Raw genomic sequence first — 24,776 nt, 5'->3', positions numbered from 1 at the left:
GTCTAGTTACTCTGCAGTCAATCGCGTCAGCCCTGCCCCTTAGAGGTTATCGCCATCAGCTACAGCAGCCTGGCTATGTGCAGTGCAAGACCCCAATACTTTGTAGCTACTTCAATCGCAAGGTTGTTCAATCTTTTCCTCGTTATTATTTGGACTGCTTTTGGCCAAATAGTGCACGAAGGGGTTCACATCAGATGCTTGGCGACGAACCAAATTTTGTGCTCGAAAGAACATTTCCTGGTGCGATTATACATATCTGCTTTAACCTCCCTGGTATCCGAGGATGGTTTGCAAATCCTAACCCACGTAATTCCAGACATGACAGTCTATTGGTGGGCTTTAACTGTGCCTCATTTCAAGCCAGTCAAAAACAGAATGCAGGGCTTCTGCAACATATTGGGTAAATATAGGGTGCATATATTTACATACCTGTATGGATAGGGAGTTTTATTATAGGGTGCATCTACACCGACACAAACAGTTTGTGACACTTAAACAGCACCGATTTACAAAAGAGCCAATCCAAGCGCCATATGCGGCGCACTTGAAGCATTTTAATTGCCATTGATTTGAAGCGGAGGTCAGAGCTCGTGATGCACAAAGAATTCGCATGCCACAGAGGAGCATATTTACTGCTCTGAATGTCTCGTCTGCCCACAGAGTAGCGTCACTTCAGACGTGTGTCGTTATAAGACGATATATGAGTACTTCGGAAAACACCAATATTGCGGAGGAGTGCTGCCAACTGGGTGATTTCCGCCAACAAAAACGTGTGAGCCGGCCACCCTGTCTGCCGTACCAGAAATGAGCAGTCGCAAGAAAAGGTCACTTTGCCGAGAAACTCGATTCACTTGTTTCAATGGCCATACGAATGGCAAAAAGATGAAATAAAAGAATATTGGTTTTCTATCTTCCGTATTGCTCCTTGCACGGTAAGTAAAACAAAGGTGTAGCTGCCTGGTAGGATGAGGTAGCTGCAAAGGAAAATTTGACACCCACCAGAATTGCCGCCGTGCGGCTACAATGAAAGCCATATAGGGTGTTTCAAATATCCCGAGGTGATGAAAAATTTTCCATAATAAAGAATTTTGTTTCAACTGCGATGTTGCTCAGAAAGCCCCATATATTTTCTTTGTGGTCGTACTACTGCAGCTCACGCGGGCGTCAAATTGTCTATTGATAAAACTTATTCCTTTTTAGGGATTTCTCTTTTCACTGGTCTACTTATAGTGCAAGAGCCGAAGAGTACTTACGCCGAAAGATAAAGTTTTAACAATATAAACGCTAACGATGCCAGTAATGTTTGCAAGGGTGTCAATTTTCCATAAAAATGTTTGTGTTCGAGAATTAAGCGTCATAGAGATCGTATCTTTGCATATACAAAACATTGGTGAAACGTTTTGGTTCAATAGCTAAAAAACACAGACAACAATTCTCTTAGGCTTCATTCAAATCCCCACAAGCCACGACAGAACCAGTGCGTAGGTTAGAAAAAAACAACTGCGTAAAACTTTGGTGAGAGCTGAAGAAACCAAAAAGGAAACAAAAGCAGACAAGGCTGAGCACAAGGTGTAGCAAAATTTCCATTCAACAAGAAACCGGAATCATCACCTTTGAGATTGTAACTACGGTAACCGGGCTAAAGAAAAAGAGCAAGGAGAAGACGAGGAAGTAGAAGCTCACGCTCACCAAAATCTGCTTGGCAGACCAAAGCTGTCTTCATGACGGCTAGGTGACCTGCGGCCATTGTAAGAACGCACGAGCACCACGTCACCGGCAACGCTGGACTGTGGCGGTGTTCTCGTCTCCACCTACCTCCAATTGTCTTCGTTGTCCTGCTCACCTTGTCGAGCTCAGCGCTCCTTCAACAACTTGCCTCCTCAGCCCCGCTGCTTTTGAAACAACTGCTGTGGCTAGAGTGTCTACTAGACATTTTTCTCTAAGAGCGCTTATGAGAAGCATATATGTCAAAAAATTCCCAACCCACCATTTCAGCCATTATACAAAAAAGAAGCATACCGACAGCCCACCACTCAATGAAAACCTCAGATTCTACCGAACTACGCCTCCCTCAAAATCGTACGCACGAATAACATATCACGACACGCCAAAGCTCCCAGGATATTCAAAGATGTTAATGAAAAGTCACAAAGGCACTGCGCCACCTTCCTAAGAAAAGACAGTTATCTCGACAACAAACCCAATTTTGAGGCACTGACGCATATCTATGGTGAAACATGAGGGTTATAAATTTACTGAAGAAAATCAAAACGGAAGCCAGAAGCAGAGGTAGAAGCCATGTAGAACGTCCTCAAACAACATGGAACAAACAGTGAATTGCTACTTTGAAACGGCCACCGCTGATCAAGACTGAAACCGATTTAAAAATTTTTTAGCCAAACAAATGCCTAACTGGACATCATATTCCTTCAGGAGAAGCAAAAAAGCCCGAAATTTATGGTATGAAAGTGGGCCAAGATAATCCCAACATAACCATCCTCATCAACATGAAGGTTACAGCGCAGAAGAGTACCTCAAATGAATACACGTTGTCGCCCCTGTTAGTGCCTCCAATCATTGTAAACAGCACTTCCACCACCTGCATCCACATTACAATTGTCATCGTCGTCAGGAGCAGCCACAGCCGCATGTTGAATACCCTCCCATTTACATTTATTGGGCGAAAGAAATGCCCCCGTGAACGCTTTAGAGCCACTTCTATCGTCAGATTGTCGAGGACGCGCCTTGCACAAAGCTTTCTTAGCTCATATTTCTAACAAATACATGGTGTTGCTCATTTATTCACAAACTGTTTGTTGTCATTATAATTATTAATCTCCAAGTTACCGTCTTTTGTCAGCCATACGCACGTGAGAAACCGCACTTGTTTCGCATAACTGGCTCTAGAAACCTTTTAACCGACCCTGTTAGGTCTTTCATGCCCTTTTTTCTTATCTCGAATGGTCAGCCCTTCTATCTTTTTTGCCATGGTTCATTGAGCTGATGTCACTTTTTTTTTCAGGTTGCATAAGGAAACACATCGTATATACAAGTACTTGTATGGGGAGAAGTTGGTTACAAACAAAAATTTTAGAATAGTTACCTGATCTTGCCCATCCCCAAATTTTCGGCGCGTAGTTCCCAAAAAATTCAATCAGCTCAAACAATGTGTACCACAAGAGCATAATAATCTATTACTCCAGTGTACTGTAACCTATCTTAGATCGGCGTTTGTTTCCATATTTTTATTGATTTTGATATATTTGTGCGTGTCTTATTCCCGCTGCTAAATTAAGCTTTTCGAGGCAAATTTTCCGAATATATTTTGTTCGTTCTGGTGAGGCTTAGTGCGCAAGAGAATGTTGTCTGCAACTTTCAAATGGCTAAACTATCCCCATGGATCTATAAATATTTTTTTTTCCAAGGGAACTTATTGAACACCCTTTCTTGGAATGGTTTGATCAAATTAGGTGATTTTGTGCCTCCCTGTCTCCCACCCTTAATGATAGATATGGATACCCCTTAGGTAAGTCAATTTGCTACCGAAGCTTATTTCGCAAATATTCCGCAGCAGCGCACCGCATTCGTACTGCACTTAGTGCTTTCTCTGCGATTGCACCACCGTGGTTGTGGACACTGAATGCTACAACTTTTTAAGTCTACTAACTACACATAGTGAAGTTAATTATGCTTGGAAGATTTTGCAATTGTCACGTTGAAATCGAAAACGTGCTGTATTATTGCGAACCAATTCAGCAATCCAATTTCCCTACTGAAAATATGGCAACGATATCCATACGACATGAATGATATCATAAACATTTCAACGACATGTCTTCGATATCGCAGAGATTTCAATACGATGTCGAAGGAGCTTTATGACATGTCATTGACATCGTAAGAATTTCAATGACTTATCATTGTCCTCTGACATCGTAAAGGTCCTATGTCGTAAAGACTTCAACGACGTGTCTTTGACATCGGAAGGCCTTCTACGACATGTCGATGTGCTATGATATCATAAAGGTCTGTTATCGCATAGAGCGGAACGACATGTCAAGAAAAGATCGACAACATCTTCATGATATGAAGATTTCAACGATGAGTCGTAGAATTTCTGCGGTATGTCTTCAAGGTAGTCTTACAACGTGTGACATATCGCACAAATTAGCCCATTGTGCCCTGTGGTTTCTGTAACATATTGCAGACAACATATATTCTGCCTTGTCAGCACTGGAAAAAAGTACAAGGTACAGTACAAAATAAAGTACAGTACAAACGCTGACACTTTGCACTCTCAAGTTTACTTACACAAAATTCAAATTCTTTAACCTGTTGTTCTGTAATGTTTCTACGGGTGCATAATTCAAACTCGGTCATTCAGTTAATTCATAAATTGCACTTGTCCACACTAGAAAATATCTGCTTCTTCATTACCACCTGCTAAAACTATGTGTCCAAATATCACTAAACAGTTGAAAATTTAATTTAAGAATGTCAAGACCTCAAAAAAGAATGTTTTGCTACTAAACCAACGTTCGAAATAAAGCAAAACGTTAGTGGAGAGCATTGTTGTTAGCCCTACTCAGTATTCAAAGACCGTATTAAGTTTGGTCATTTTCGAAACTGTCATTTTTGACGTGACCCAATTTGTTGAAAATGACCAATCTTGTTATATAGGCCCTGAAAGTTCTGGTCAGCAGTAGAAGACGAATTAACTAATTGTGGACTTTTCACCTCTGTTTTCAGTTTGTTTTGTGTAGTCCAGCCTTCAAAATGCTAAAAAATGTCATTAAAATCCATGTCCAAACATAACGTGCACTTTTGCCTTTGCCAGAGTGATATTTATGATGACTTCTGCCCATTCAACAAACTTCCAATGTCCTGTCAAGTTTGCAACAATGAGAATTGACTATGTGCAAAGTAGGGTCATTGAATACAGCATTTTTTTGCTATATCAACAAAAATTAAAGATACTGAGCGACCACACTTTTTCATCTTCATGGATAACCTTGTTGGCTCTTCGCAATGAGGGCTTTGTAGTAAATTGCAGTGCTTATGTTCCTATTGCCCTCTTGTTTATTGTTCTTGGTCATGTGTTCATCTGTGCTTGTCAGCAATTGGTACAGCCTGCTTGTAAATGGCACGGTACAACCTCCCGCGCCCCCCCCCCCCCCCACACTCTATTTTTTCCTGTTGCATCTCTAAGTCATAGTCATTTTCATAGTTTGTTCACACAGAGCGTTTGTCAACCCGGTGGTGTGCATGGCTAGACAGAAAGGTGGATGTGTTTCTTAGGCACGTTCTCTTTTGCGGTATTGCTGTACCCGTTGACAACTGCATACAGATTTCTGGTGAATGGCGCCGTAGAGTCCCCACACCTCTTTTTTTCTGTCGTATCTCTTGAAAGTAATTTCTGTGTACAATATCTTTTATTTATTTATTTATTTATTTACTTATTCACAGAATACTGCAGGCCCATTTAAGGGCCTCAGCAGGAGGGGCAAGAATATAATACTGCACACTGTATTAGCCTTGCTTCAAAATTTCGGTACTTTTGACATCTTTTTGTTTCTTAGTCAACATTGTGTGTGTTAGGTTTTAATTCATGCCCTCTCCCTCTGCTTCTTCAATCTGTTACCTATATCCCCCCTACATACACACCAGCAGGCATTTTTATGTATGCCCAAGGGTTGAACTGGTACTCGGACTATTTGGTCGACTGTGTTCAGCCAACCATTCAATAACCCTAAATTGGACGGGGCGATCTAAACACACAGCTCTTCAACCCTGTTGCAAAGTGAACTGACAGCATTATTAGGTGACATTTAAATATGACACGTAAAAACACAGTGATTTCTACTAATAGCATCTTCGATAAACTGCACCAGTGCACACCGGGGTGCACCGGTGCGCCTCTCCATCCTTGATCAACTGCGCTGGTGTGCACCATCTGTCCTCCATAAACCGGGCCACACCGTCGCGGGGCAGTTTTTGGCTGCCCCGCCACACACTGAGGGAGTCGACGGGGCTCCCGGGTGCAATCACAAGATACATTGCGAACACCGCTGAAGACGCGGCTTCCTCCACCGTCTGCTGCAGCGACGGTGGTGATGGCGCATCGGTGCACTTGTGTGAAGGTGGACAGAGCTGTATGTTGTTGCTGACAAGGATGACTTGCTTGCGAAATCATTGGGCAATGATGCGACGGGCTCCGCACGGAGGCAACAACGGCCAGAGATTGTAAATGAAGACATGAACTTCGTGTACTGCAAAGAAGGCTGCATGAATTGCCAGCCAGTTGAAGATTTGCATCCGCTTCGTTCGATTGAATTTTCATGAACAGTCACTGGGGTGCCTAGACCATCAAGCGGAAGGGTGGACAGAAACAGGCACTCGTATTATGGCTCTAACGAAGATGAGAATCAGCTTGTATGTGGCTGTTTAGTTGAAGCGGTGAAAGTGCATTGTTGCGCATGTTTGACGGATATGGGTTTAATGTACACATAATCATTGCCCTTCAATAAATATCACTTTCTAGTAGCGCTGTGTCACGTTATGCTGCTGTATTGCCACTTGTGAACATTTTTATGCGTTGCTTTCTTAGCTTAAGAGATGGTGATTGGGTAGAATTGCTCAGTTTGTCCTCAATCAACGCTCCATGCCGGGTGCACATTGTCACCTGGCACTGTGCGTTGCACCGGTTTTGGGGGCAACCCCGGTGCATGCTTATTGAGGACGTTATACGTTGACAACCGACCAAAACTAAAAAGCACCATTTATCATTTTCAGTGAAATTGACATCCTTCAGGGAATGCTTTTAAGGATCTTACTGGAAGATGCACAAATTGAGTTCAAACAAGGGTTCATCCAGAATTTCGCTTTTGGGGGGTTGTCCAAATTCTCCTCATGGGGTGTTGGTGGGATTTTGAGTGGGGAGGGGGCATTGAAGAAATCCCTGTTTAAACTTTACAATGCTCCAATAGGAATTAGAGTATTTGAAAACAGCTGCTGATGGGACATGCTTAATCCATAAAAGCACTGGGGTGAAGCTACATAACAAGCTGGGGCTTCAGCATTTTTTTTTTCAGTGAAACGTACCATGCACAGCCAAACTGTTCACTTTGAAGTATTTGTTTCTGTATAGCAGCACGTTGCGCCGTATCCTCCAAAACAGTGTATGACATACGCTAGACGTACACATTTGTGCCCTAGCTGCCTGTCCACACTGTATTTTTCCTTTTTTAAGTAACAGTCAGAAGCCCTACCAAACAACGATGTCAAGACATGCTTTGGCTCATACCAAGGCAAGCACAGTTTCTTGCTGCAGACTTGGTTGCTTTTCTTTAGCGACAAACTCAATCGGCTGTGCAGATGTATTTCAGGGCGTGTAGGCCGGGATTCTATCTTCTATTTTGACACGGGCCACTGGGAGCGGCCTGTAGTATTCTTTTCGCTCGTCGCTGCCGCACACTGTACCTGTTTGCTGTACCCATCACGGTTTTCGCGTCGTTCGTCGCTTCGGTTGCTTTCTCATGTTGCGCCTTGAGCTATGCCCACGTACTCTAACTACTTCAGAGGTTTTCGCTGCTGTCAGCAGTCGTTTTACACAACAGGTTTGCTGTCATTAATTGTCGTATTAGCGTAATGTGGCTTGTCTGCAAGATCGGTGCGTGACAAACAAGCGTTACCAAACTAGCGGCGTATTTGACTTCATTCGTGGCTACCGTCGCTTGCATGGAAGAGATCGGGGATGATCTGAGATAGCTTTGCTTGGGTAAAATAAGGGAGCTTTGGCTAAATCGCTTGTAACACTAGCATAGTTGGCCTTGTCAGCAAGATCGGTGCGAGAGAAGCAAGCGCTATAACTGCCGAAATGTCTAAACTACGGTCAAAACAAGACACAAGCAACAATATCCATTCACACTTACACATACTACAATTATACTACATTCTTAGGCAACGGAAATCACTTGTTAGGATAGTGCAGTGGTAGAATGCTCGCCTAGCGTTTTGGTAGTCGCTAGTTCAAATCTCGGCGAATACTTTTTTTTTTGTCCGTGAGGAATTTAATAGCTTTTTTTTATTTTACAAGGGTAAGCGCTTGTTTCCTGCTTCCAATTACGTCAAAGTTGGCGATTTGTTCCGTCTCTTTCTCTAAAAAAGGAAAAGAAACCGCCGAGAATTGACCGGAATAGCACGACCGGAATAAAGGCCATAAAACTATCGAAACTACTTTAACATCAGTGTAAATGTGTCAGAGTTTTTCATTAATATGTACTTCTGCGTATGAAAACCTCAATTTGAAGATATAAACTTGTTAGAGCTTTCAGAAACGAAAAGATTATTGCCAATATTCCCGTACTAACACGACTTCCGTCAAACATAGAGATGCTGCTATTGCAGCCTGGCAACTATGTCTCACATTGTGTGTGCGTGTGTGCGTTTGTGAGGATCCCGCGTTTGTGCTGTGCTGTTTGCATCAGTTTTATCTGGCGATTTCCAGCTGAAATCATACTTATAGAAGTTTTATTGCGCGATGTCAGTCCTTCCAACCTACGCATGTGTTGAAAACATGGGCACTGGAAGAACGATCATCGCCGCCCGCCTCAAAAGACTGCGCGTCAAAAGTGGATGGCATTGCTTCCGAACAAAGTGTATTGGTGTTCGCAAAGTGAAGACGACAGTGAAGAAGGATTTTACGTAGGAAACATCGTTCCTGCTAGGGTAAGTAGGCATGTTTTATAAATCTGTACTTGTTTGGAACGGGTTCTGGTGTTTATGGGTCAGCGGTTCACTAAACCCCATTCTCATTTTCTCTTAAATCCTAGGGGACTTGCGTACTTGCTGGGCGACCTGGATTTACCTGTCCACGGTTTCCGCGGCAGTCAGCATCAAATTACTCGTAAGCTAGACCTTAACTACGACGCTCGCGCTGTAGTAGAGGGCTGCTAATTATTTGACATCACGTGAGGTTCTTTAACACCTATGCGTTTTTGCGTTATGTGTCTACCAAAATCTGCCTTCGCGACTGCAGATCCCGTCGAAATTTCGCGTGAGCGGCACAACGCTGTGATCAGTACACATCCGTGAATGCCTGCGGTATACGATGAAGTAACGTGGACAGGAGATGCCCTGGAAGTACATGCGAAAAAGCGGGCACTTGATTCCGTAGGAGCAGCTCGCGGGAACTGTGGGGCTCGATATCAGAGGCACCTGCATTGTTGTAAATTAGTGATGAAAGTTAAGCAAGTTGTCAACATCCTAACATCCCGAAATTGAAGACCATACAGAGACTAACAAGGAAACTGTAGGCCCGCACTCTCAACTCGATTTATATTGGAGAATCGAACTTGCAAAGACAAGCTAGGCAATGCAATAGATGATCCTCAACAAGCACACACTAGTCCCTATTGAAAGCTATGGACCCAGATAAGCTGCTAGCATGCGTTCAATGCAAATTAACGTAGCGGTAAGCTTTGGATATATCATGAATACCCCAGTCTTATTACTGGCGTGTCTAATAAACACATCCTTAATGTGACCTAAATTTCACTTTGCATGTTGCTGGAATGTTCTTATTATTGCCTTGAAGGTTAATGTCCTTAAGCGATTACAAATCCGCTTGATGTAAGCATTTGATCTTTGCGTGGCCTTCTCTTGTATTTCAACTACTGTCTGTGCACTCACAGATCGTGTACCTTCAGGTGCTGCTGCTGGCTGTCCTGGGTCGGCTGCCTGTCAGTCCAGTTCCCAAGGCTTTGCCAGGGCCTCCCCTGGCCAACCAACACTCCACCTGCTGGACCTAAGCTGCGGCCGGCCTTCCCTTGGTGCTCCGTATGCTTCACCACCAAGAAAAGCCATTCCTTTGTCTGTCACCTGGCACCAAGTCACTCGGCACACCCCTTCAAACGCACGTCATTTCCTCGGCCCCAGGCACTGCTGCCATTCAGCGCACCCATCGATTATGTACTTGCAGGTTAGTTATTGCATGTTGTGCAAACTTCCATTGTCATGATGTATACCTGTTAGCAGTGTTGTAGCCTCTGGTAATTGGAAACATTTTCGTGAAGCAGTGCTGTGCATTTTAAGCATGTTATTGGTTAGTGGGGATATTCAAGAGAATCTGGAGGCGCAGGAAGAGAAACCGAACTTTGTTTTAAAGGGTTCATTCGCATGGAATCAAGCCAGGCAATCCTTTTAAAATGTTTCTATACATATGCAGCGGGTGTGGAGAGGGCCTATCCGTAATCCACATACTCATTCAATGCAAGGCACTTGACATAACACAATGCAAACACTTCCAACAACTATACACACGACATATTCCACAACACCCGTCATACTTCTTAGGAGACAAGACCATGTTTTCACTCAAACGTGTTTTCTGGTTTCTTACCGATGTGAAATTTTTACATTTCATTTCTTATCATGCATCTTGACAACCTGGCCCTTTACACCAGTCATCTTAATTATGTTGTGTCTTACTTTGTTTATTTTTACTGAAATGTTTTACTTTTACTTTCATGTCGCTCTCATAACACGACTTTTGTTTGGCGCTCTTTGCCCTTAGTTGGCCTTGCGCCATTAAAACCTAAACACCATCATCATCATAAAATCTTTCTATAAGGCTTGAAGAACTAACCATACAAAGTGACGTGGAACTACTTTCTATTTTAGGTAAGCTTAAAATTCCACCTACTTCAGATCCTACTGGTATTATTTACAATGTACTGAAAAGTACAATCCACACTGTAGAATTCTGATGGCGCTATTTTCAGTCTCTCGACAGGCGCTATTCTCAGTGATGGGTGGATAGCCGAGGTAGTACCAACCTTTCCATCTGGGTACCGTGCTTCACCATTAAACTACAGGCCAATTTTCCTAACAAGCACCATATGTAAGGTTGTGGAACATTTCATTCTCTCTCAAGTCACTAAGTACTTATAAAATTACATCATCATATTTGAATATCAGCATGGGGTTAAGAGTAACTCACAAGGGTTACTCTCGTAAAACGCAACTTTCTGGGATTCTTCAGGATCTACATTAATCCGTTGACGCAGGTTTACTCACTCCTGCAGTTTATCTAAATTTTTCTAACGCATTTGATCGCATTACACACCGCAGACTACTTCTCAGACTTCACCCTAATGTCCTCATTTCGATCACGGATTTTCTTCCTTGTTGAATTAAAGGGGCCCTAAACAGGGTTCCAAAGGTAGCGACTTTACGTGCCGTTTGCTGAAGGAACAGCATCCCGCAAAAAATGGTTTAAAAGTGTTAAGTATTAGCTAAGTTATTGTTCAATAAAAAGGGTTGGCAATAAGGCCTGGAGCTTTCACCCTGTCCTCGCACCTCTTAATCGGTGTGATTTCAATGACATGCACAAGACCACCTAGAGACCTTACAGTTTCGAGGTACACACAGCCATTGACTCTGCTTGTCACGCTTTTCTTTTTTAGCAGGCGACGTGTATGCTCCGCCCACTGCTGGCTGCGCTGAGCTGAGTGGGGCAGTAAGCGGGCGGGCCGCTCGCACTGCCGTGGTTGCGTCGGTATGTCAGTTGTAGAATGGGGGAAATGAGTATTTGACGGTCAGATAGGGGGGTCCCAAACGCAACATGTTCGCTGGTGAATGTAATTGAAGATTTCCACCTACGATTGGCGGTTCGCTAGCATTTCTTGGAGGTGGCGCTGTTGCAGCGAGCAGGTCCCTCTAGCTTGCACAGAAAAGGCTTAGCATCGCCGCAGTTATTCAGTCGCCACTTTACAAAGCTGAGCTGATGACGATTACCAGCGCAATCTTTCACTGCACTGTTTCCCCCTTTCATGCATTTGTAAACTGATTTCAAGCAATAGTCCCCCTCTGGCGGGCAGTGACAAGTTTTAACTGCTGCGGTTCATGCCATATCGCGTGTACACTGCACAGTGGGGTCCTTGTCGACCGTGCAGGCAGATGCTTGCCGCGGTCACGCTTGTAGCGGCGATTCCACCTGCAGAGACTCTCCGTGTTTTTTGGTGTTATTCATACTTTGCAAACAATGCACTATATCCACAGACTCAGCTAAGCTCATGTAACGGATGGCGAAGATCGACATTTGTTTTTCCAAAGATAGCTGTGCTGTAGTGCCGTTCGGCGGAACCGCCGAACCATGCACCCGCATTTCCACCACAGCTGGGAACGCTGATTAACTGCAGATTTTAGGAAACCCGCCAAAAGCAACGCTGTAGTGTTCAGCACCAGCTTTGCCATGAAGGCTGCGTCAGAGTCGCAAAGTTACGTCAGAGTGTGTGAGAATGGCGACAAGGATTGTCAGGTAAACAAGGAAAGAAGCGAAGACCTTTCTTGCACTTTTGTGCAGCATTCGCTTTACGCAGAGGTGTTATATTTGGTATACGTTGTCGTGAACATGTTGTCTAGCAATTTTGTATTTGAAACAACTACCTTCGGAAGCCTATTTAATGCCCCTTTAAGTTAACGTCTGCTAATAACTCTACTTCTTTTGCCCCCATTAATTTTGGTGTCGTCCAAGGCAGTGTGCTTGGTCCTCTACGTTTTAAATCTATTTTTATCATCTTCCATGTTGCAAATCTTCCCGTGCACATCTCTTCACAGACAATGTTGCAGTTTATCACACAATCTCTTTCGACAACCACCATCAATGCTTTCAAACTTATTAAAGCACTTCTCTGGGCTAGTTGTTCATATGACGCTTGGGTTAGATTAGTGCGCTGCTTAGGCTTACGATACAAGGATGGAGACAAAGAAACACACAACGCAAATGGGTAAGTGCAAACAAGCAACTATTTGTTCTTTGGAATGCCTCCACCAGCTTTAAAGAAAAGAGAAGAAACAAACACTAAAAAAAGGGGGGGGGGAGATTTAGGGCGAGAAATGGGACGACGAAATACATAAATTTTGACTGAATTATTCAAGTTGAATGCGCAGAAGCCTAATCATCAGAATCTTCTGCGCACACCCGGATTTACAGGGGCCAAGGTGCATCTTTTAAAAGAACAGTTTTGCAACAACCTTAAGACTATGACGCGTGCTCACGTATTCTCCGAATGTGCCTGATCCCATGAAACAGGACTTCACAATTTTCCTTTTCTGCAGCTTGGGTGATCTGAACAAAATCTCGGTCTGCTCAAATAAAGCCTTCTATCCACACACTTTGCAGTGTGCGGCCAAGTTTCCAGGCCCGCTCGTCCGCTCACCTGTGTAGCGGGTGCTCCCTGAGCCTGGTGTTTACGCACCTGCCTGGGTGTCCGATCCAGCTTCTTTTGCAGTTCAAGGGGATGCGGTAGACAGCGCCGATCGAGCATTCAAAAAATTTTGTTTTCTGCTTTGTGTCAAACTGATATTTTCACGCCGTGTTTCCATTCTTATTAACCCTCTTACAAAGCCCTTTAATTTGATGGGGGCTGAGAAAACGACTCCAGCTTCTCGCTTCGCTTTTAGCTTCTTTATCTTGTGTATGTACAGGCTAACTTTCTTTCTCTGCTGTTCTTTGGGCCCTTGCTTGGCTTTACCCCCTTTAGCACTTCTAGGCAGTGGACACAAGAGCTTGTGTGGGAAACCCACTAGACCTTAAGCGTGCCCACTGTTACAGTTACAGGACTTTTTTTAGGGCTTGGAGGAAACAGCCTGCAGCAATGCTTCTCTTTACTAGCTTTTTGCCATACGGGAGCACTTTCACACTGCATTTTAGGGGTTACAGTTAAAACATGAGACACCTGACATCGATAGGCTGCGGTATTTAGACATTCAAATCCATGTTGGAGCATCCAACACGTGCGGGTCTTATCGAAGCGGGTGGGGGGGGGGGGGGGGGTACCTACGCTTCCCTTTAACTCTGGACATCCGAAGCTAGTAAAGAGAAGCATTGCTGCAGGCTGTTTCCTCCAAGCCCTAAAAAAAGTCCTGTAACTGTAACAGTGGGCACGCTTAAGGTCTAGTGGGTTTCCCACGCAAGTTCTTGTGTCCACTGCCTAGAAGTGCTAAAGGGGGTAAAGCCAAGCAAGGGCCCAAAGAACAGCAGAGAAAGAAAATTAGCCTGTACATACATAAGATAAAGAAGCTAAAAGCGAAGCGAGAAGCTGGAGTCGTTTTCTCAGCCCCCATCAAATTAAAGGGCTTTGTAAGAGGGTTAATCAGGATGGAAACACGGCGTGAAGATATCAGTTTGACACAAAGCAGAAAACAATATTTGTTGAATGCTCGGTCGGCGCTGTCTACCGCATCCCCTTGAACTGCAAAAGAAGCTGGATCGGACACCCAGGCCGGTGCGTAAACACAAGGCTCGGGGAGCACCCGCTACACAGGTGAGCGGACGAGCGGGCCTGGAAACTTGGCCGCACACTGCAAAGTGTGTGGATAGAAGGCTTTATTTGAGCAGACCGAGGTTTTGTTCAGATCACCCAAGCTGCAGAAAAGGAAAATTTTGAAGTCCTGTTTCATGGGATCAGGCACATTCGGAGAATACTTGAGCACGCGTCATAGTCTTAAGGTTGTTGCAAAACTGTCCTTTTAAAAGATGCACCTTGGCCCCTGTAAATCCGGGTGTGCGCAGAAGATTCTGATGATTAGGCTTCTGCGCATTCAACTTGAATAGTTCAGAGTCAAAATTTCTGTATTTCGTCGTCCCATTTCTCGCCTTAAATCTCCCCCCCCCCCCGCCCTTTTTTTAGTGTTTGTTTCTTCTCTTTTCTGTAAAGCTGTTAAGGCGTTCCAAAGAATAAATAGTTGTTTGTTTGGACTTACCCATTTGCGTTGTGTGTTTCTTTGTGGTAAGAGCATTGTATAATTGTTGCTCACAGAAGAGCTGCACATTTGAGGCTAGAGGTGATGAATGAAGCATAACCTCTAGCTCCTGATGAACAACTCTTTCCACAATTTGATAAGGAGCTCCTTTTGTTGCCTTCACCATTTTTGTAATTCTTCTATTTCCCGTCTCAAAGGGAAAGACGGAGAAAGCTGATAACGGTCCTAAATTTTCCACACAGTTTTCGAGATGCAACAACTGGTGCACGTTAAAGGTCATAAAACATTCTCCATACAGTCCTTCGGCTCTTGCCACGAACACTTGAAGCAGGTGTCCTAGAAGAACAATACATTTAGCTATCGATTGTAAGCTTTAACACGATCCAAATTTTCATGAGAAGGAGGGTCATATGCGATGCAATTCGTTTATTTTTGAGAGCTGTGACGAATTCCCCGCAATAAATGCTTATTTTAAATCCAAACTTATTTGATGTCTTCGAGACTGCAATGGTTTGTTTCAGCCACCATCTAGTGTCATCAAATACTCGTTCAACTTATTCCAGCGAGAAGTCGCTGCAGACATTAGGCTCATATATCGGGCCCTTGCCTCTGATTCATGTTGGTTTTGCCCCCAATTATTTCGCTGTTGCTGTTTTCGTGAATTGCATTATTGCCAGAGGGGCAGAGCTGGCCCAATAAAACTAAGGAGATGAGAGGTGGTTATCATATGCTCCATCAGCGTTTCACTGTTTGTCACTCAAGCAGTGCAGGAAAGCCCAAGTGGAGAGACCTCGCTCGTAATTTTCAAATGGTTTTATTCGAACAAAATGGAAATTTGGGTGAGGTGGTACAAATTCATGATGAAATGTAATAGCGCAATAAACAACGAGGGACACAGAAGCGCCCGTCTTGTGAATTTTCTTCTGTGTCCCTCGTCGTTTATTGCGCTGTTACATTTCACCAGGTCTGATTCGGTTTGAGTTGAAATGAAATATTGCATTATTTGATTCAATTGTTATATTGTAGTTGCGAATTCTTGCACATTATTAAAGATCAGGGACAGGGGCAAAATAAAAAATATTGCGAATGCACTGTTCTCACAACATAGCATCCACATAAACTCGTGAGGCAAGTGCCATGTCCAAGTGGTGGTCCGTGCTCAATATAAGATGTGCTGGTATAGGCTTGCGCCTCGGACCTTAGCATCAGCCTGCAGCCATGCTGTGAGCTCAAGCTCATGAAGCTTCAGGGAAACATGGCTTTTCTTAGGTGCCCCTCCCCACACCTTTCTCCACTGCGCTAGCACAATAATAAGGGACACATCTCCACATGTGACGAATCTTGCATTTAAGTGTGGGCCAACGATGTTTGGTGGTCATAGTCATAGCATTGTGAGCAAGCACAGCTTCTGCAGTTGTGAAGAGTAGCCTCATTTGACCATGGAAAGTCTTCACAGGTGGTACAACTAACTGAGCATGTATGTAATATCGCTTGATTAATGGGTCAGACACACCCAAAAGGTTCACGTGCACCCTCTAAACACATGTTCTCTGCTCCCTCTCTTTTTCCATTTTGTGCAGGTGCCCATGGTTACTTCATGAAACACCGGCACAGTGAAGCTACCACGGAGAAGTGGCTGAAAGCATTTAACGGATATGTGGCCAACCTGCTGCGGGACATAAAATAAAAGGGAAAAGGCAGCAGCTTCCAAGTATTCTTTTGCGTATTCTACTGTGCAAGGATCTAAGCACATTCACAGCACAATATCAACACCTGCGCATTTAACGCTTGTATTACACGCACACATCGAATACATATTGTCGCTCACCCCAGCAAAATCTGTACGATAAACTCGAACGACATCGCTTGCAACGATCCGACATGTATGATCCAACGTATACGATGAGCTACTACGATGAGCTACTACGATATCTCAATGATATCGTTGAAGCCTATGATATCATTCACCTTACGATCCCATAATCTCGTATACGAGTTATCGTTCATATATCGTTTGATTTTTTTTCAGTAGGGTTGCTCCTTTTTTATCGACTAATCAGCCTGGATCTCACTTAATCGATTACTGTTATCTTTGCAGATTGCTATACCGAACGAACTGACAGAAGGCTAACGGGCCAATAAATGTTTCAGGTCTTCGCAAAAGCATAATAAATGAAATACGACGAGGTTTGCATTTTCATGCCTTTACACTATCTCGCATTCACAAGGAAATGCAAGAATAATTCCGCGAGCATTCTTTCACGCTTTTTTCTACCATGGGACTGTAAGCTTGTCACCTCGTATAGCTTTTCCTTTTTGTCTCTATCCTGGCATTTTCCACCCCGTGCTTGGTTGTGTTATCAGCATGTCCAAACAATACTGCTAACGCTAAGACATTTTGTGTATCAGAATGGAACGGGTACAAATTTCTAGAAAACGTGTCTACTATTTTCAATGCACCATCCGTGTTATAGATTCGAAACAGCTTATGGTCGAGCCTGTTCCCTCCGCCTTTTTGTGGGCGCCGTTGAGCGGCGTCCACACCCCCAATGCGCATGCCTGGTCAGGCACCACTGATGATGATTGCGGCAGGCTGCCCCTAGGGATTGGCAAACCAAAGAATCCATCACGAGATAGCTTCGCGTTCAACCCCCGTAGTCATCTTCCTGTAGGGGAACCCTGAGTAGTTGGCCAGGCATTTCTCATCTCCTTTCAGGCATTCCTCCTCTCCTCTTCAGAATTGCGCAACGAATGGCAACACCTACGGCTCCGTGCGCATTAAGTGAAGCAGCTTAGGGTTAGAGACGCGCTGGTAGCCGCTGCATACTCCGCGGGCTGCGCCACTGCCACCCGCGGAGTACGTAGCGGACTATGCAGCGCCGCTGCGCACTCCGCTCCCCTTATTGTCCTCCCGCAACGCCGCGATTGAACTGAAAACTAATGGGAACTTGAGTCGACCCCATGGTTGCTTCACATACTACTCAGGGTTCCCCTACGGGAACATGGTAAACTGTTTTCTTACATTGCACCTTCCATCAATCAGGGCTGATATTTCATTCTTACTGATGTTGAGATCTCAATATTATTGTTATGCATCTGACGTTCAGAGTGTCTTGCAGCGTAACAGCGGCAGGAGGGCTACACACGAAGCATTTCACAGCACAGAGCACCAAGCTATTTGTTGCTGCAACAACCTGCAGGAATCTCGCGGACACCATATACAACACTAAGCAGGCCAAATTTGTAGAAGTATAATCACCAAACCTCAAGTTCGGCAAACAGCAGTACACAGAACACAAAACCCCAGAATTTTATCACTCCGACCTCACTGAGATGGGCAGGGCTACTCAACTGTTCCCCTGCTATAATCCAGAACAGCTTTTAAAAATCCCAAAACTTTCGACTTGGGACTTCTGAGGCCGGCCCGCACCGTAACCACATAATGACGCAACTGTAGCGGACGCTTCCTAGCGACGTCGTCGCCTGCTCACTGCTGGGTCATTTCCTTTTCCTTTTCAACTGTCGCCTTTCGCGAAACGCTTTCATTGTTCTCCGGTCGACTCATGGGTGCCGCGGCCGTCTGCTCCCTCAGGGGCGCATTCTTTCTCTCTTTTAGGAGAACCCGGGAGTCCCCCTCCTTTCCCTCGAGGGGAACCACTCCACGCGCTATTTTTTTTAAAACAAACATTCTTGCCATAAAACTGCCAACCAGCTCATCGTCTGTTTTCTCATCTCCGGCAGCAGCCGACATCGCAAGCTGCAATAAAGTTTGTGGCTCACACAACGCAACGTCGAAAACGATGAGATGAGCTCCGACGAGAACAACTCCGACCACATCGAGAATCTGCGCGCATAGCTTGCGCAACTCAGGCCAAGAGCATTCGTCACCGGAACGTTTTCACTTTTCCCGACATGAACTCAGCTACACATGTTTGTGCGGCACGAAGCAACGAAGCTGCCCGTCACTCCGCCTGTTGAACCACAGCGCAAACGACAAAAATAAAATCCAGTTGTAAGTCAGCGCTTCGTGTTTCCTCTTGCTATCGTCCTTTGTCTCGTCGTTTGCACTGTGGTTCAACATGCATCACCAACTATCCCAAGTCTTCCCGTTGCCTAACACCGCCGTACGACATCCCGTTCAAGATTTTGGGCGTAATAATATCACCATCCCAATCGACGTGCGGAGCAAGCAAGAAGTCATCACCATCGACCGATCCATGGCATATCATATTGAGGCTTTTGGTCATGCTGTCTCTCACGTTTTTAGTAATTACCAGTCACCTTTTGTCGAATCATGGCCTTCCCTTGTCATTTCGTAACTTCTCCCTTTCTTTAAAAGCTGTGCGCTCTAGCCGCTTATGGTCACTAGATCCAACGGGTCATTAGATCTAACCAGTCAGGAGATCCACTAGGCCACGTGATGCCCGAGTCAGAAGATTCAACGAGTCAAGAGATCCAACCGAGTCACTAGATCCAACGCGTCAATTGATCCAATGAGTCATGAGATCCATCCGAGTCCCTAGATCCAACGCGTCACTAGATCCAACGAGCCATTACATCCAAAGGGAAGAACTGCGCGTGCTTGTATTTCTCGCGATTGGGGGGGTCGTTGTATTCATCGGTTTGTTTTTGTTTACTAGCATCCACGAATAACCGTTTGATGTACTTGCACTCTCTAAATGCCTAAGTGTGAAAGAAAGAACGAATTGAATGCAAGATTTTTTCACCATTGAAGTGGTACTGATTTTGTACAGGCCACAATTAGGTCTCATCTGTGAATTATATATGCATTCATTTCGCAATTTAAAATAAACAGAGGGCATAACTACGTCGTCACAAATTCACAATTTCAGTAATTCGTTTCAGTCGTTAGCGCTGCTATTCAAAGAACATTTACAAGAAAGGTAAATAGCTGAAAGAGGATTGGGGAACGATTCTTAGGAATGAACCTACAATTTCAATCGTTTAAAAATATGTGATTTGATAATTATGCGTAAATATTACAATAAAAGAACAGGCCACGTTTTAAGAAAAATAAATCTTTGAGACACTGCCCAAAGACAAATCAATTCAACACGATTGAGGAACCCTCTTTAATACACAATTACTGGAGAATTCGTTTCGAAGAAATTCAGTGCACTTATGATTATGTTGGGATAAATAAAATATTAACATAAAAAATCTGTAATTGATTGCAACTTTTCACTGTTTTTTTTCTATCATCAATTCCTGGATCACCTACGTCTGTTTGTACCGAAATCGACCAGCACTGGAACATGCGGGTGCTTAACTGTGCGTGTAATCGTATGTTCATGCACCGAAAAGGCCTTGTAAAAATACCCCCAGAACGAATGTGTTATTCTATTTTTTTTTGTTCCTCGAATGTTAGATTCTGAATCTCGATGGACGTTCGCCCTACGGGTCAGCCAGCTGTCCCTTCCCGAATTTCTCTCGGCACATGGGAACGGCGGAAGGGGCGTGCATGGTGCCGGCTTCGAGGGGAGCTCGCCTAGAACTGTTGGACTTGGATCGGGCCACCGCTACCATTCGTGTCGCTTAAATTAATGCGCGCTGCAGCGCCCGCTAGCTAAGGCAACCCATTCAGGAGCTCAATGCATAGTTTTCCAAGAACAGCGGACGACGTGGGCGACCGAGGGATAAGGGACGCGAGGGGGAAGGGGAAAAATCCTTCTCCGCGAGTGGACGTATATTTCAGTATTCCGGTATTTTTGTGTGCGGTGCTCTGCTCTATCCGTTCTTTCCAGCCCCTACAGGTGGCGCTGCGGAAAAGGGCAATTGCGGACGAGACGGTGATCGGACCTTCGTAGTATTAGAGTGTACTAGAAGTTTTCTTTCTTCTAGTACACTCCAGTAGCATACTTCGTAGAAGCATGTGTGCCAGCATCAATAGCGGCCTAAAACCCCGTAGTTCCGCTTGACACAACTACTTTCTTGAAAAATAAACATGCATAGGCTACGTTGCAGATTGCGAGACAACATTCCATTCATTTCAGGGTGTCTGCTGCGGTGTAAAAAGCGCTGCCTGCGAGGCAATCCGCTGCTCAAGGCTCAGGCCACACTGCAGTGGTTTCAGTACAATCCCGCCTCCTTGGGCAAAGAACCTGCTACATAAGGTACAACGCTAAGTTTTGGGATATTATTGCAGTGTACGTCATCGCAGTGCACGTTTTAATTTAAACGTTTTGTGTGCATATAAGCAGAAGCCCATGCGCACCATGCGCGGGCGATATGTGCGTAATACGGTGTTTTGCTTGGGTGTCGCAAAACCTAGTTGTCACTTTGGGCAGTCAAACCGTGAATACGAGGCTCCTAGCTATTACGTCATTTCAAGTTGTACACAAACGAACGTACGTGTTAGCATTATATATAAAACAAAATTATAAGCCTACGTGTGATATTGAAGTGTACACGAAAATACAGGCAGTAATTTACAGGTGCGCTTTTTTCTGGTAGTAATTATTTTAAGAGAAAGCGTCTGCAGAAATTACGTTATATTGATTTGACTGCCGGTAAGATTTTAAAGTGCGTCAATGCTTATTACCAAAACGAAAACGGGGGCTACCAAATGCATTCAAGAGCTCGATATTGAACTATCCGAACCAGTTACTTTTTTTGTCATTGATAAAACATCTTTCTTCGACATTATTATTTGTGTATTCAGTCATTAATCAACAAACTCATCCCGACATTTGCTTCTCGCCTTCGCGTGCAAAAAGTTTTTATTTGTTTCTTTATTGAAAATAAAAGCGAGCGAATTGTACAGCCTCTGCTTCTTATATGTTCTAAAGTGGAATTCAGGCAATTTATCTACACATAAGCCAAGATCGGTTGACACATTATGCGGTAATGAAGGTAAATAGTTACCGAAGAAGACGATCACATGGTGATACAAAGAGCCTACAAAATCGGCGCCCTCATAGCAAAGAACAATTAAATGTGGCAGACGTAATTCAGTAAATAACACTTTAGGCACCCCGTACGCACGGGTGATTCCGGAAGGCTTCCATTTTTCTCCGCAGCAGACACCGGCAAGTCCTAAAACTCTTTCACATTTACCCGCTGCTTGCCTCAAGAAAGTTGAGATAATATGAACGCTCGTTCAGCCTACATTTTCTGATTATTTAGACGGCATTGTCGATTACTATACTTGCGATATCTATTTTCCTTTCGCTTCTGCGAAGCCGCACGGATGCCGCCGGAGCGACGTATACCGGTCCGCCGATCACCGTATCCCGGCTTTGGACAAATTCCGCACGGTGTCACTGGCGTCGCTGGAGAGAGCGAATCGGATTCGCCGAACAGGGATTTGTTCTCAGGTCGTCAATACGGATGCTTTCCCCCGTTTTATCATCTTGCACAAATGCAAACATGCAGTTGGCGTGCAAGACGGAATATCAACGAACAATCACTCTGTTATTACTGATTCCTCCCCAGCTTTCCTGCTGAAAAATATAACTGGACGAGAACCTAGTTAATGCACAAGAAAAAGAGATATTTCGCACTGACCAACCAGTGGACTTGGATTTGAAAATCGGAATAGTTTGCGTGTCATTAACTATCAAAAGTTACTACTCATGCACTTCAAAGGGATATTTCAAAGGCCACGAAGCCTTGGAGAACTAAGTTATAAACTTGAAAATGCGCACAAAGTAAGCTTTTGCCCCATCATTGGCTGTGGAAAATTCATTGTACTGCGCTCAATAACTTTATAGTAATCACACCTGCCAAAATTGCACTAAGCCGGAAAGCTGCACCTGGTCTTCCTTTATTCAACTATTTGTTATACCCCCTTTTTTGCGAGTAGGTGGCAATCAAGTTATTTTTTTTTTTTGCGACAACGCCCCAACTTAATCGGGAAACTGCTGTAGCTTTAAATCCAGCATAGACATCTCAGGTAAAATTATGGTGCCGCCTGACAGATCTTTCATCACGGCGAGTTCATTTACTTGTCGTAATTAGGTGGTCGACAGTGAAATGGTAAGCGTTGAGGAATTCTCTTTTGTTGTAAAGATGTGAACATCTACGGGATGAGAATGGTTACAGAAAATGGATGTAACTCTTGTTTTCGTAAGGAGACCGCGAAACATATGAATGAACTCTGACTTCTGAGGCGGCTACATGGTCGTGGGGAGTTTTGGCTTAGGCGATATAATGGGTATTTTACCAGTCGCAGTTTTCACAGAACGAACATAAAGCCGCTACTCCTAAGACATTCCATTATCGCCTCTGAAACAACGTAAAACAGGCAACATCGTGTTTTTTTGTTAGAATAAAACTGCGGCCATTTCAAATTTGATTACTATATTGAACTGAGAAATAGCTTAAATCGCAAATAACAATCGTATTGTGTTCCTTCTGCTCGTTCTAACTACGTCCGATCAATACGCTCGCAAACAAGATAAAATCTACTCTCCATAGTTAAAAAAAGCCTAATCAGAATTTTCGGTTAACTTGAAGTGATGTTCTAGCTGGTTTCGGCTATTATACATGCAATTAAATGGAAAAATTGCCCGATAATTCGAAGCCAAAACCAATTATGTCGGTTAATTGGAAGTTATTTTGAATAAAAACATACGTGTGGCCGTCATTTCTCGATGAAATTCAAATTTTTCGGCGCCAAAACACCACCATGTACCGTGTTATGTCGGCGCCTAGGCAACTGCGGCCGCGCACAGCCAGTTCCGTTGAAACTCGCGCCAACGTACGCATCCCTACGTTCTTTGTACGTTCTTTGCTGCACACAACTCCGTGTAAGCAGATTGCGTGCTGGACTCTTCAAGCTCCAACTATAGCGATGAGTCTTAACACTCAGGACAAACAATGTCGTGCGCTTGAATTTGCGAGGAAAGTCGCGGCCGGGAATCGAAACCGCGTCCTTGAGCCTAGCAGCACAATGCATTGGCCACTGAGCCACCATGGCGGGATTCTGCTTATTTGAAAGCTGTGTTATTTAGAAGCCTTTTGCGGTCCTCATGGAGTTCGTATTAATATGAGTCAACTGTATTGCTAAATTGAAATTCAAAGCGCTTTTGTAACTCCTTTCGTAATATCATTTTTATTAGAATCTAACAGCTTCGCTGTCTCACAGCTGAACAGGACAGATGTTCAGTTTTTATACGAAGTTTTCGCATTTTAATTGCTACCAACTGAAATTGTAGCAACTGAAGTTGCTACCAACTGAAGTTGGTTCCGCTGCTACCACTGCTGAAGTTGTTCGTTTTGGCTTTCTGCGTTTTTAAAGCGAAGCTTCCGAAAGATTCAAATATTCCACCAAATATTCAACAAATAAACAGTCGTTTTTGACAATGCCGCATAAAATCACCTGGCCTAAAATAATGCGGAATTGCGAACAAGAACATTAGTAATAAATAGGTTCGAATCAAAAGGTCCCAGGGCCGCGTGCGGTCCGCGGGCAGCGCGTATGAAGCCCCTGCTTCACAGAAATACATCAGGAGTCCGGCGGACCGGGAACGGCTAGCGGGGCTCCGGCCGCGGTTGGTGTCAAGACAACGACGTAGGGCGCGTTTGAAGTCTGCATGCAGACTTTACTGCAGTATCAATACATGTTTGTTCCGGTGCAATCAGAGATGACGTAAAAAAAAGAATAAAACGTCATCGAGGAACGATTCTCAACAAATATATAAGGAAAAATCGTTTCAAGGAAGTCGAGTGCATTTATATGAGGCTGTGTCTATATGCCGTCCGACGGTATTATAGGTCCCCCCACTAAACGGACGCCAACAGGCATTGTTTTGATGAAAAACGCCCCGTAGGGCTGTAGTGCCTAGAATATACTAGGCGCCGTAGTCTGGTACTACTTTGCCTTCTACTAAAGTAGCCTAATGTTAACGAATCTAACACACCCTAGCGAACAGAAAAAAAGTTATGACACCGAAAACTAACCTCAGTTGTGAAAATTATAATTATACCTGAAAATGTAAAAAAAAGACAGAGAATACCGACAACGACTCCTGCGTTATAAAGTTAAA

General features: G+C 44.1%; 1 protein-coding gene across 2 annotated transcripts; it reads left to right on the top strand.

The window, feature by feature from the left end:
• The first annotated feature begins 8,515 nt into the window (after positions 1-8,515).
• LOC144144952 (uncharacterized) lies at positions 8,516-16,633 on the top strand. Of its 2 annotated transcripts, XM_077676455.1 has the most exons (4): positions 8,516-8,727; positions 8,832-8,905; positions 9,708-9,979; positions 16,347-16,633. In XM_077676455.1, the coding sequence occupies exons 1-4, from the start codon at positions 8,635-8,637 to the stop codon at positions 16,451-16,453; spliced, it is 546 nt and encodes a 181-aa protein (XP_077532581.1). In that variant the 5' UTR covers positions 8,516-8,634; the 3' UTR covers positions 16,454-16,633. The 2 variants fall into 2 exon arrangements, 1 of the variants encoding a protein (XP_077532581.1); XR_013317380.1 differs by lacking the exon at positions 8,832-8,905.
• Positions 16,634-24,776: the final 8,143 nt, after the last annotated feature.

This window comes from Haemaphysalis longicornis, unplaced genomic scaffold (genome assembly GCF_048455015.1).
Source record: "Haemaphysalis longicornis isolate Haplotype H1 unplaced genomic scaffold, Haemaphysalis longicornis Haplotype H1 scaffold_7, whole genome shotgun sequence".
Classification (NCBI taxonomy): Eukaryota; Metazoa; Arthropoda; class Arachnida; order Ixodida; family Ixodidae; genus Haemaphysalis; species Haemaphysalis longicornis.
Note: the sequence above shows the minus strand (reverse complement) of the source record. Positions and strands in the feature narration are given on the sequence as shown.